Raw genomic sequence first — 12,124 nt, 5'->3', positions numbered from 1 at the left:
GTGGGGGTGTCAGGCCAAGTAGGCTTAGAAGGTTTCTGATTTTCGAGCCGTTCATTTGGACCCACAGGGAGAATCTTGGGGGCCAGTGGAACCTGACAGCTGGGTAACTCTTCAGAGCCACACGTACAAGATCATTGTTTGTCGTGTAAAGGGTGACTTCTCAGAAATCCCCTGATGTATCTCGGACTCCTCGTGTGCTAAGAGCTTCATTCATGTTCCACTCCACCTCATAGTTCATCCCACCAAGTAGATACTCCTCCTCCGGCTTGAGGATATGACTGATGGCATCTCCAGGTCATCTGGGAGCCTTGTCATGGGCCACAGTCTGAGTCTGGGGCTCTGCTCTGAGGGAAACAAACATCCACCTTAGTTTCATCCATGATTTGATAGATGGCATCACTCGCACTCCAGTAAACGAGTGCGAATACGGGTCTAGGGATTGTCCTCAGAAACCATCTGATCACGTTCACTTCTGGTCTTCAGTAAGTCATTCCAAATGTCCAACAAGCTAAATCCTATTATGTTTGCACGATGGAGTACATAACTCAGCGATGAAATAACTCATGATAGAGGATACAACAAGGATGCATCAAAATTATGCTGGGTGAAAGAAGCCAAACCAAAAAAAAGGTATATCCTGTTGTGATTCCAATTACATAAAATTCTAGAAAGTGCAAAGTAATCCGTAGGGACAGCGGATCGGTGACAATGAGGGAAGGGGGGTTGGATTCCTAAGGGGCACAGGACACTTGGGGGTGATGGGATATGTGCACTGTGTTGGCTGAGGGGAGCGTTTCACAGGTGGTAGACATGTCAAAAATCATCAAGTAGTACACTGTGGGTGTCGCTGACCTGTAAACTATACTTTGTTAAAATCGTGTGCGTGTCTCCATGGCAACCAAAAATCCTCTTACGTGTTTGTCCTTGCTCAGAACATCCAGCACAGGAGTTCAAGTGTAGGAACAAGCAGGGAATCTGATCTGCAGGACAGCAGCACCAAGTCCTCTTCAAGCAAGCTAGGACCCATGCTTGACCTCAGCAAAATGAGGAGATCAGAGGTTTGTTGTTGTTGTCTTAGTTTTCTTTTACGTGTTTATTTTTGACAGAGAGAGAGCGAAAAGGGGAGGAACAGAGAGACGGGGAGACACAGAATCTGAAGCAGGCTCCAAACTCTGAGCTGTCAGCACAGAGCCCAATGTGGGGCTGAAACCCACGAACTGTGGGATCATGACCTGAGCCAAAGTCGGACGCTTAACCGACTGAGCCACCCAGGCGCCCCCAGAGGTTCATATTTACAACCAACCTCATAACAACGGTTACCTGCTTGCAGTATCAGTAAGCTTCATGTGCCTCCTGTGTGACGAGCACTCTCTGTGCACTGGTGATCTGCCGGGAAGCGAGAGCCTGAACTCTTGTAGACTTGCCATTCCAGCGAGTGGAGGGAGACAAGTGAGCGGTAGTTATGGCCAAGGCTCCTGGGGTATTTACCAGGTGTGCTCACTTCCCAGTCTGAGCTCAATTAATACTCCCAACGCCCGTCGGGGACTCTTACTATCTCTGGGGGGGAGCCCCGGTGCTGAAAGGTTAGGTAACCTGCCCGCAGCCACGGAACCAGTAGGGAGTGCAGCTGGGGGTCTTTATGCAGACAGTCCACCTCCAGAATGCGCACCCAGGACCACAGTGCCACACTTCCTCACATGAGGCTGTGAGCGATGTGGTGGAGATTGAGTGACACGGAGAGGCGGTGACGGGTCTTCTGATGAAGCGACATTTGAGCACGCAACAAGGAAGTGAGGAAGCAAAGCATGTGATCATCGGGAGGAAGACTGGTCTGGGCGAGGCCCCAAGGTGGAAGCATATTTGGGATTTTGAAAGGAAAGCATAGCAGCCAGTGCAGCTGCACGGGAGGGGTCCGGGCATGGGAGGGGTCCGGGCACTTAAGCTCAGTGAGGCAGCAGGCTGGACCAGGAGGGCACTGGCCGTCGTGAGGACCCAGCTTTCATTCTGAGCGGGACGGGAGGGCCCTGGGGCACAGGATCAGTAGGCCCGCCGGGTCTTCACTGTTGGCAAATCAGTAAGGAAGCTCTTGGAATTATGTGCAGGCCTGTGGAAAGCTGTGAAGTCTGAGAGGGAGAGATGACAAAAGACAGAATGATTCAAAGCTTTTTGGCCTGAAGGACTGGAAGATGTGGTTGCCGTTTGCCGTGAAGGACAAGGCTGGGGCGGGGGACAGGAGTTTGGGGGCAAAATTAGGGCGCTGGTTTTGGACACGTTGGCTTAAGGTGCCGGAGCAGACGTCCAAGTGGCACAGATGGAGACACAAGTCTGGAGTTCAAGGGCCAGATCTATGTGGAGGCAGACATGTGGGTGTGAACAGCATATATATATATGGTAACTAACACTGTCAATATCTGAACGTAGGTACAGTTAACGGTACATTGTAAACCCCTTCCCAACAGACACAGGGAAGACTTTGAAGTCTGGTTTCTTAGGAAGAATGTTTTAATGGATACAATAAATCTGTTATTCATTTCCTTAATTGTATAAGTAGCAATGTTTTATGCAGGTTAAAATTAGAAATAGTCTATTTTTTTTAAGTTCGTTTATTTTGAGAGAGACAGAGACAGCGTGAGTGGGGGGGGGGGGCAGAGAGAGGAGAGAGAGAATCCCAAGCAGGTTCCGCACCATCAGTGCACAGCCCAATATGGGGCTCAAACTCATATTGGAACCGTGAGATGGTGACCTGAGCTGCAACTGAGAGTTGGACGCTTAACCGACTGAGCCACCCGAGTGCTCCAGAAATAGTTTTGTTAGTTTAAAAAGAATGGCTTTGTTAATAACTTTCTAATTACTTATAATGCAGAAAATTAGTTTGGGTCCACAATGATGCAGAAATCATATTTTGCTTTATGATTTTTTGTTTTTATGTAAAAGCCCAAGATCAGGAAGTCTCTGAGTGATGAAAGAATTTCCAAATTGAATTTTAAATCTCCAGGAAAAGGCCTAACCTTTTTTTTACCTCAAAACGGTGAGTAGTTTCATTATTGAACTCTAATGTTTGCAAACTGTCACTCGTAAATGATATAAAGTTGATAAAAACATACAAGCGTCTTTTTAGAATGTAATTAGGCTGCCAGGGCCACTTCCAATCCTGACACCCGCTTAACAAAGTTTACTTTCACGGCCTGATCTTGCTGAGTTTTTTCTGTTTGCCTTTGTATTTTTTTCCAGTGTGACTGAGATGTGATTTACGATGCTGCCAAAATTTCAGGTATACGGTGTAACGATTTGAAATACATATATTGGGAAATGATCGCCAAAGTACGTTTTGTTAACATCCGTCACCTCGTGTGGATAACTGATAAAAAGAAAAAAATTTTTTTTTCCTTGTGATGAGAATTCTTGGGATCTACTCTCTTAACAGTTTTCTTCTGTATCATATGGCAGAGCTGACTATAGTTGTCATGATGTATATCACATCTTAGTACTTACCTTTCAACCGGAAGTTGACCTCCTTTTGACCACCTTCATCCAGTCCTCCTTACCCCCATCCCCAGCCTCTGGTAGCCACAAGTCTGGTCTCTTTTTCGATGAGTTTTTTGTTTTGTTTTTAATTCTACGGGTAAGTAGGAGCATACAGCATTTGTCTTTCTCTCTGGCTGGCTTATTTCACTGAGCATAATGCCCTCGAGGCCCATCCAGGTTGTTACAAATGGCGGGGTTTCCTCCTTTTTAACGAATGAATAAAATTCCGTTGTGTCTATTACCACAGCTCCTTTATCCGTTTTTCCACTGGACACTTCAGTTGTTCCCATGTCTTGGCTATTGCGAATGAGGCCACAGTGAGCATGGAGGCGCAGACGTCTCTTCCACATAGTGTCTTCCTTTGGCTATATTCCCAGGAGCGGAATTGAGGAGTTATGTGGTACTTCTGTTTTGAATTTTATGAGGAAACTCCATACGGTTTTCCCCAGTGATTGTACCAATTTACATTCCCTCTAACAGTGTACGAGGGTTCCGCTCTCTCCCCGTCCTCGCCAGCATGTGTTACCTCTGGTCTCTTCGATGCTAGCCATTCTAACAGGTGTGAGGTGACTTCTCACTGTGGTTTTGACTTGCATTTCCCTGATGATGAGTAATGTTGGGCCTTTTTTCATGTACCTGTTGGCCACTCCTACATCTTCTTTGGAAATATGTCTATTCAGATGCTTTGTCTATTTTTTTTTTTTTCTGTTGAGTTGTAGGAGTTCTTTATATATTTTGGATTCGAAGCCCTTATAAGATATATGGTTTGCAAGTATTTTTTTTTTCCTATTGCATAGGTTGCCTTTTCATTTTGTGCATTAGCTGAGTTTGATGTCATCCTAGTGGTCTACTTCTCATTATGTTGCCTGTACTTTAGGCATCATATCCAAGAAGTCCTTGCCAAGACCCATGTCAAGGAACTTTTTTCCCTGTGTTTTCTTCTGGCAGTTTTATGGTTTCTAATCTTATATTTAAATTTTTTAATAATTTTTAAAAATTTAGTTTATGGGGCACCTGGGTGGCTCAGTCAGTTGGGCATCCGACTTCGGCTCAGGTCATGATCTCGCGGTCTGTGAGTTCGAGCCCCGCATCGGGCTCTGGGCTGACAGCTCAGAGCCTGGAGCCTGTTTTGGATTCTGTGTCTCCCTCTCTCTCTGACCCTCCCCTGCTCATGCTCTGTCTCTGTCTCAAAAATAAATAAACGTTAAAAAAAAATTAAAAATTTAGTTTCATTCTTTGTATGTAAATATCCAATTTTCCCAGCACCACTTATTGAAGAGACTATCTTCTCTTCATTGAACATTCTTGGCTTCCTTGTCAAGTACTGACTCTACATACTTTTTTATTTCTGGGCTCTTGATTCTCTTCCATTGGTCTATGTGTCTGTTTATATGCCAGTACCATACTATTACGATTACTATACTGTATAGCATAGCTTCAAATCAGGAAGTATGATGCTTCCTGCTTAGTTTTTCTTTCTTGGGATTGCTTTGGCATCTCTTGTGGTTCCAAATACATTTTAGAGCTAATCATGGTCCGTGGGTTTGAGCCCCATGTCAGGCTCTGTGCTGACAGCTCGGAGCCTGAAGCCTGCTTCAGATTCTGTCTCCCTGTCTCTCTCTGCTCTCCCCCGCTCATGCTCTGTCTCTCAAAATAATAAACATTAAAAAATTTAAATTTTTTTCTACTGCTGTTAAAAATGCCATTGGAATCTTGGTAGGGATTGCATTGAATCTATAGATGACTTTTGGTAGTATTGACATCTTAACAGTATTAATTTTTCCAATCCATGAATGTGGGATACATTTCCATTTATCTTTGTCTTCAGTTTCCTTCACCAGTCTCAAAGTACTCAGAGATCTTTGACCTCTTGGCTAAATTTATTCCTAAGTATTTTATTGTTTTTGATGGTATTGTAAATGGGATCATTTTCTTTCTTTTCCTGACAATTCATTGTTAGTGTATAGCAACCCTATTGATTTTTGTATGTTAATTTTATATCCTGCTACTTTACTGGATTCATTGATGAGACCTATCAGTGTTTTGGTAGAGTATTTAGGGTTTTCTATGTATAAAATCATATCATCTGTAAATAGAGACAATTTTACCTCTTCCTTTTGTATCATGATAGTTCAAAATTCTTTTTCTTGCCTAATTGCTCTGGCTAGTACCTTTCAGTATTATGTTGAATAAAAATGGTGAGAGTGGGCATCCTTCTCTTGTTCCTGATCTTAGAGGAAAAGTTTTCAATCTTTGACCCTTGATTATGACGTTAACTGATGGCTTGTAATATATGTTGAGGTTCATTCCTTCTGTATCTAATTGTTCAGAGTTTTTATCATGGGGGTGCATGGGTGGCTCAGTTAAGCGTCTGACTTCAGCTAAGGTCACGATCTCATGGTTCATGAGTTCAAAACCTGCGTTGGGCTCTGTGTTCACAGCTCAGAGCCTGGAGCCTGCTTCGGATTCCGTGTCTCCCCCTCTCTCTGTCCCTCCCCGCTTGTACTCTGTCTCTCTGCCTCTCTCTCAAAAGTAAATAACCGTTAAGAGTTTTTATCATGAATGGATGTAGAATTTTGTCAAATGCTCTTTCTGTGCTTACTGAGAGGGTCAGATAATTTTTTTTCTTTCATTCTATCAATGTGATGTATCACATTTTCATGTTTTTTTCATATGTTTTTCATATGTTGAACCATCCTTGCATCCCAGGGATAAATCCTAGCTGGCCATGGTGAATGATGCTTTTAATGCGCTGAATTCAGTGTGCTAGTATTTTATTGAATATTTTTGTGCTTATATTCATCAGGGATACAGACTTGTAATTTTCTGGTAGTGTCGTTTTCTGGCTTCAGCATCAGTTTAAGGCTGACTGTAAAATGAGCTTGGGGATGTTCCCTCCTCTTCAGTTTTTGGGAAGAGTTTGAGAAGGATTGGCATTAATTGTTTTTCAAATATTTGGCAAAGTTCAACAGTGAAGCTATCTGGTCCTGGGCTTTTCTTTGCTGGGAGATTTTTGGTTACTAATCAACCTTACTGGTAATTGGTCTGTTCAGATTTTCTATTTCTTCTTGAATTTGGTGTTGGTAGGTTGTATGTGCCTAAGAATTTCTCAATTTCTTCTAGTTTGTCCAATTTGTTGGTGTATAATTATTCATAGTAGCCTCTTATGATCCTTATATTTCTGTGGTATTGTAATGTTTGTTTTCATTTATAATTTTGTTGATTTGGTTCCTCTTTTTTCCTTGGTTAGTCTAGCTAAAGATTTGTCAATTTTATTTTTTCAAAGAACCAACTCTTAGTTCAGTTAGTTTATTTGAATTCTTTCTTGTTTTTTAATGTAGGTGTTTATTGCTATGAACTTCTTTCTTAGAACTCCTTTTGCCGCATCCTGTAAGTTTTGGTATATTGTGTTTCTATTTTCATCTATCTCAAGATACTTTAAAATTTCCCCTTTGATTTTTTGATCCATTGGTTGTTCAGGAGAGTGTTAATTTCCATGTGTTTGTGAATTTCTAGTATTCCTCCTGTTACTGATTCCTAGTTTCATATCACTGTGATCAGAGAAGATACTTGGTATGATTTTAATCTTCTTGAATTTGCTAGGACTTGTTTTGTGGCCTAACGTATGGTCTATGCTAGAAAATGTTCCATGTGTGCTTAAGAAGAATGTTTATTCTGCTACTGTCAGAATGTTCTATAAATATCTGTTAGGTCCAATATGGTCTGTAGTGTTGATCAAATTTGCTGTCTGGATTATTGATTATCTGTCTGGATCATCTATCCACTGTTGAGAGTGGGGTATTAAAGTCTCCAACTATTTTTGTATTGCATATTTCTTCTTTTTGCTCTGTTTTTGTTTTATTTAGGTGTTCTGAAGTTGGGAGTGTAAATACAATCATTATGTCTTCTTGATGGATTGACAACTTTATCATTATATAATGACCTTCCCTGTCCCTTTTTACCATTCTTATTTTAATTTTTTAAAGTTTATTTTTTTATTTTGAGAGAGAGAGGGAGAGAAACAGTGCAAGCAGGGGAAGGGCAAACAAAGAAAGGGAGACGGTCAATCTCAAGCAGGCTCCGCACTGTCCGTGCAGAGCCTGACTTGGAGCTCAAACTCACCAACCATGAGATCATGACCTGAGCTGAAATCAGGAGTTGGACACTTAACCAACTGAACTATCCAGGCACTCATCTTGTTACCATTTTTAAATTTTTTTTTTAACGTTTTTATTTATTTTTGAGACAGAGAGAGACAGAGCATGAACGGGGGAGGGGCAGAGAGAGAGGGAGACACAGAATCGGAAGCAGGCTCCAGGCTCTGAGCCGTCAGCCCAGAGCCCGATGCGGGGCTCGAACTCATGGACCGTGAGATCGTGACCTGAGCCGAAGTCGGCCGCTCAACCGACTGAGCCACCCAGGCGCCCCGCCATTTTTATATTTGAGTCTGTTACCTGTCTTTTTGGTGGTGTTGTTACCATTTGCTTGAACTATCTTTTCTACGCCTTCACTCTCAGTCTGTGTGTGTGTCTTTAAGGGTAAAGTGAGTTCTTACAGGCAACTTATCGTTGGATTGTGTCTTTTTATCCATTTAGCTATTCTGTGCTTTTGATTGGAGAATTTAATCTATTTACCCTTAATTATTGATAGGTAAGGACTTCCTGCTCTTTTGCTAATTGTTTTCTGATTGTTTCAAAGAACTGCTGTTCCTTGTTTTTTATCCTGCTGTGCCTTTTTCATGTTTTTATGTCTTTGATATTAGTACACTCTTAAAAAAATTTTTTTTAATGTTCATTTTTTTTGAGAGACAGAGTGCGAGCAGGTGAGGGGCAGAAAGAGAGGGAGACACAGAATCTAAAGCAGGCTCCAGGATCCGAGTTGTCAGCACAGAGCCTGATGCGGGGCTCGAACTCATGAACCAGGAGCTCATGACGTGACCCAAATTCAGATGCTTAAACAACTGGCCACCCAGGCGCCTCCCAGTATGCTTTTTAAAATCACATTCTTCTGTGTTATTACTATGGATTTTCCCCTTGTGGTTACCATAAGGCTCACATAAAATGTCTTTAAATTATAACACCCTATTTTAAACTGATCACTTCATTAGAGTTCCTAAACTTTACACTTTTACTTCTTCTCCCCCTCACATTTTAAGTTACTGATGTGACTTACCATTTACATATTTTTAATATTGTGTAACTAATAACATGTTATTGTAATTATGGTTATTTTTATTATGTTTTTAAACTTTTGAGCTAGAGTTTCAGTGAATTATGCACCATCATTACCATATTACAGAATCGAAGTGTTCACCATTAGCAGTGGGTTTAACACCACCTTCTTGTTTTTATGATGTAAATTAGTGTCATTGAATTTCCAAAGCACTCTCCTTAGCATTTTTAAAAAAAAGTTTACATCCAAATTAGCATCTAGTGCAACAATGATTTCAGGAGTAGATTCCTTGATGCCCCTTAGCCATTTAGCCCATCCCCCCTCCGACACCCCCTCCAGTAACCCTCAGATTGTTCTCCATATTTATGAGTCTCTTCTGTTTTGTCCCCCTCCCTGTTTTTATATTATTTTTGTTGCCCTTCCCTTAGGTTCATCTGTTTTGTCTCCTAGAGTCCTCATATGAGTGAAGTCATAGGATTTTTGTCTTTCTCTAATTTCACTTAGCATGATACCCTCCAGTTTCATCCACATAGTGTAGCAAATGGCAAGATTTCATTCTTTTTGGCTGCCGAGTAATACTCCATTGTACATGTATACCAAATCTTCTTTATCCATTCAACCATCGATGGACATTTGGGCTCTTTCCATACTTTGGTTATTGTCAATAGTGCTGCTGTAAACATTGGGGTTTATGTGCCCTTTGAATCAGCATTTTCATATCCTTTGGGCAAATAACTGGTAGTGCACTTGCTGGGTCATAGGGTAGTTCTATTTTTAGTTTTTTGAGGAACATCCATGCTGTTTTCCAGAGTGGCTGCATCAGCTTGCGTTCCCATCCTTAGCGTTTCCTATAAGGTAGGCTTAGTGGTGATGAACTCCCTCAGCTTTTGTTTGCCCAGAAAAGTCTGTCCCTCTCCTTCATTTCTGAAGGACAACTCTGCTGGGTAGAATTCTTGGCTGACCATTTTTTGTTTCCGTATTTGAATAGTTCATTCCATTTCCTCGTGACCTGAAAAGTTTCTGTTGAAAAATCAGCCACTTGTCATACAGGGGATCCCTTATCTGTAACTTCACCCTTGCTCTCAAAATTCTTTGACTTTTGATGATTATAGTGTACATCAGTGTAGCCCCATGGGGGCTAAACCTATTTGGAGTCTTTGGTCCTTTTCTCTCCTTAGGTTTGGGAAGTTTCCAGCCATTATTTATTGCTTTAAATCCACTTTCTACCCCTTTCTCTTCTCTTTCTGGAATCCCCATAATGGAAATACTGTTTCTTTTGTGACCCTTAAGTCCCATCATCTTTCTTCACCTTTTTTTCTGTTTGCTCTTCTAACTTCAAATGCCCTGTCTTCTGGGTCACTGATTTTTCTGCATGATCAAGTCTGCTTTCAAAGCCTACTATTAAAAAAATAGTAATAGGGACACTTTAGTGGCTCGGTCGGTTGAGTGTCCAACTTCGACTCAGGTCATGATTTCACAGTTCATGGGTTCAAGCCTCACATGAGACTTGCTGCTGTCAGCGTGGAGCCCGCTTCAGATCCTCTGTCTCCCTGTCTCTCTGCCCCTCCTCTGCTCACACTCTCTCTCAAAAATGAACATTAACAAATAGTAATAAAAAATAAAGCTCACTAATGAATTCTTCAGTTCAGTTGTAGTTTTCAGCCCTAGGATTTCTGGTTTTGCGTTTTTTGATGGCTTCTTTGTTGGACTTGTTTTGTTCTTTCACTGTTTTCTCAATTTTGTGTAGTTGTGCATTCTTTGTAGTTCACTGAACTTCTTCAAGAGGATCGTTCTGAATGCTTCAACAGTTCATGGATCTCCATTTCTTTAGGGTCAGCTATCAGAGCTTTATTAGATCTAATTAGCTCTACTGCCCTTTGGTGGTGTCTTATTTACCCGATTTTTCACGATCCTTGATTCCTTACTTTGGTATCTGTGCATTTGAGCAAGCGGTTTCCTCTTTCAGACCCCACAGGTTCGCGTTAGCAGACAGTGGCTCCCCCATCAGCTCGGTTTGGGCGTCGGGATGTGTCTGCTGGTACTTTCCGGGCAGGTGGGCTTGTTATCGGGTCTGTTTTATGGTAAGGCCAGTGCCCGAGCTCTGAGGTAGGCTCAGGTAGGCTGAGGGGGAGGGTGAGTGAGAACTGACTGAGAACAGTTTTGGGCAGGACTGGTGGCGTGGTTCCCTGGCCAAGTGAGGCTATAGGATAGGCTTTCCGGTTGTCTGGGTGTTCTGGTCAGGCTTACCAGCTGGTTGGGATTGGGGAGTATACTCAGCTGTAGGCGGAGCTATGAATTAGCTTCCCTACCCTGGCAGGGAAGCAGTACAGGGCCCAGGGTCTGCATGGCTTGTTGTTTGGGTACCTGAATCAGGCAAGCACGTACAGTGAATTCCCTGGCCAGGCAGGTTACTCGTTTTTCTCTGTAGACATGGAAAGTCCTAGGCTGTGCTCTCTGTTCAATTGCAGATCTGCTGGATGGGCTAAAGACTGGGTCCAGCAATGAGGTGGAGTGGGGGTGGGAGGAAGCAGTGTTATCAATTAGTTTCCTCGGTTGAGTGGAGAGGGAAAACTGCCCCAAGGCGGGCAAGGCTATTCTCTCGTGATCTTGGCTCAAGCCAACCCGTGCTCCCACGTTCCCTGGATTAGCTCTGCAGACTCCCTGCCCTGCTCAGAGTCTGCTCAAGTGTGGCTGGGCTACACGGCTTTCCAGGTGTTCTGGCCAGGCTTTCTGGCTGCGCAGGGCTGGGAGCTTTACTCGGGCCCTGGGTGGGGCTGTGATCAGCTCCTCTGCTCGGGCAGAGCGGTGGAACCCTCCATACGTGGCTCTGCCTGCCGTACTTTCTGCTTGAGTGTTGCTGGCCTGTGCCAGCAGGAAGGCAGGTGTCCTTGCCTTCCTGGTCAGATGGGGGCGGTTGCTGCAAGGGAGGCTCTGACTCCGCTCCCCTGCCTGGGCCGGGGGCCGACCAGGCTCCAGGGCTGGCGCAGCTCTTCATTTGAGAACATGAATCAGGCTGACCTGTATCCCACGGAGTTTCCCCGTCAGACTTCACCGTCGACTTGGTTCTGCAGGGGGGCAAAGACGCTGTCTGGGGATGACCACTCGGGTGTTGTGGGTAGGGACTGTCTGCCAAGATCTCAGTGCTGTTTCAAGCCCCTCATCCTTCTGTCACAATCAAATCCTCCCGCCCCCCCCCCCCCCCCGCCGCCCCGATTCCCTAGCAATTCCATGGGGTGAGACTGGAGCAGGGGTCCCCAAGAAATGACCCACAGTGTTGGGGGAGTTGGATGCCTACCCTGGACTCTCTTTTCCCACTCGAGGAAGCACAGGCTCAGGGGAGGCCTCTCAATTTGACGCTGTGCCAGCCTCCAGGGCGGGGGCTGGGGGTGGAGTGTGGTCGACATGTAGCCATCCCTCTTACCCTTCC

At 43.7% G+C, this 12,124-nt stretch overlaps 1 protein-coding gene across 3 annotated transcripts in view; it reads left to right on the top strand.

Annotated features, from left to right (window-relative positions):
* LOC109251205 (radial spoke head 10 homolog B-like) overlaps nucleotides 1-12,124 on the top strand; it is a 60,190-nt gene that overhangs the window by 38,572 nt on the left and 9,494 nt on the right. For all 3 annotated transcript variants that reach the window (XM_019422591.2, XM_019422593.2, XM_019422590.2), the window contains exons 17-18: nucleotides 933-1,058; nucleotides 2,935-3,028. In XM_019422591.2, the coding sequence (XP_019278136.2) occupies nucleotides 933-1,058; nucleotides 2,935-3,028 (220 nt within the window). The remainder of the gene's footprint in view (nucleotides 1-932; nucleotides 1,059-2,934; nucleotides 3,029-12,124) is intronic.

The sequence above is a fragment of the Panthera pardus genome, unplaced genomic scaffold (assembly GCF_024362965.1).
Source record: "Panthera pardus isolate Hobbes unplaced genomic scaffold, ASM2436296v1 HiC_scaffold_4, whole genome shotgun sequence".
NCBI classification, from domain to species: domain Eukaryota; kingdom Metazoa; phylum Chordata; class Mammalia; order Carnivora; family Felidae; genus Panthera; species Panthera pardus.
This window is presented reverse-complemented; position numbering and strand designations above follow the sequence as displayed.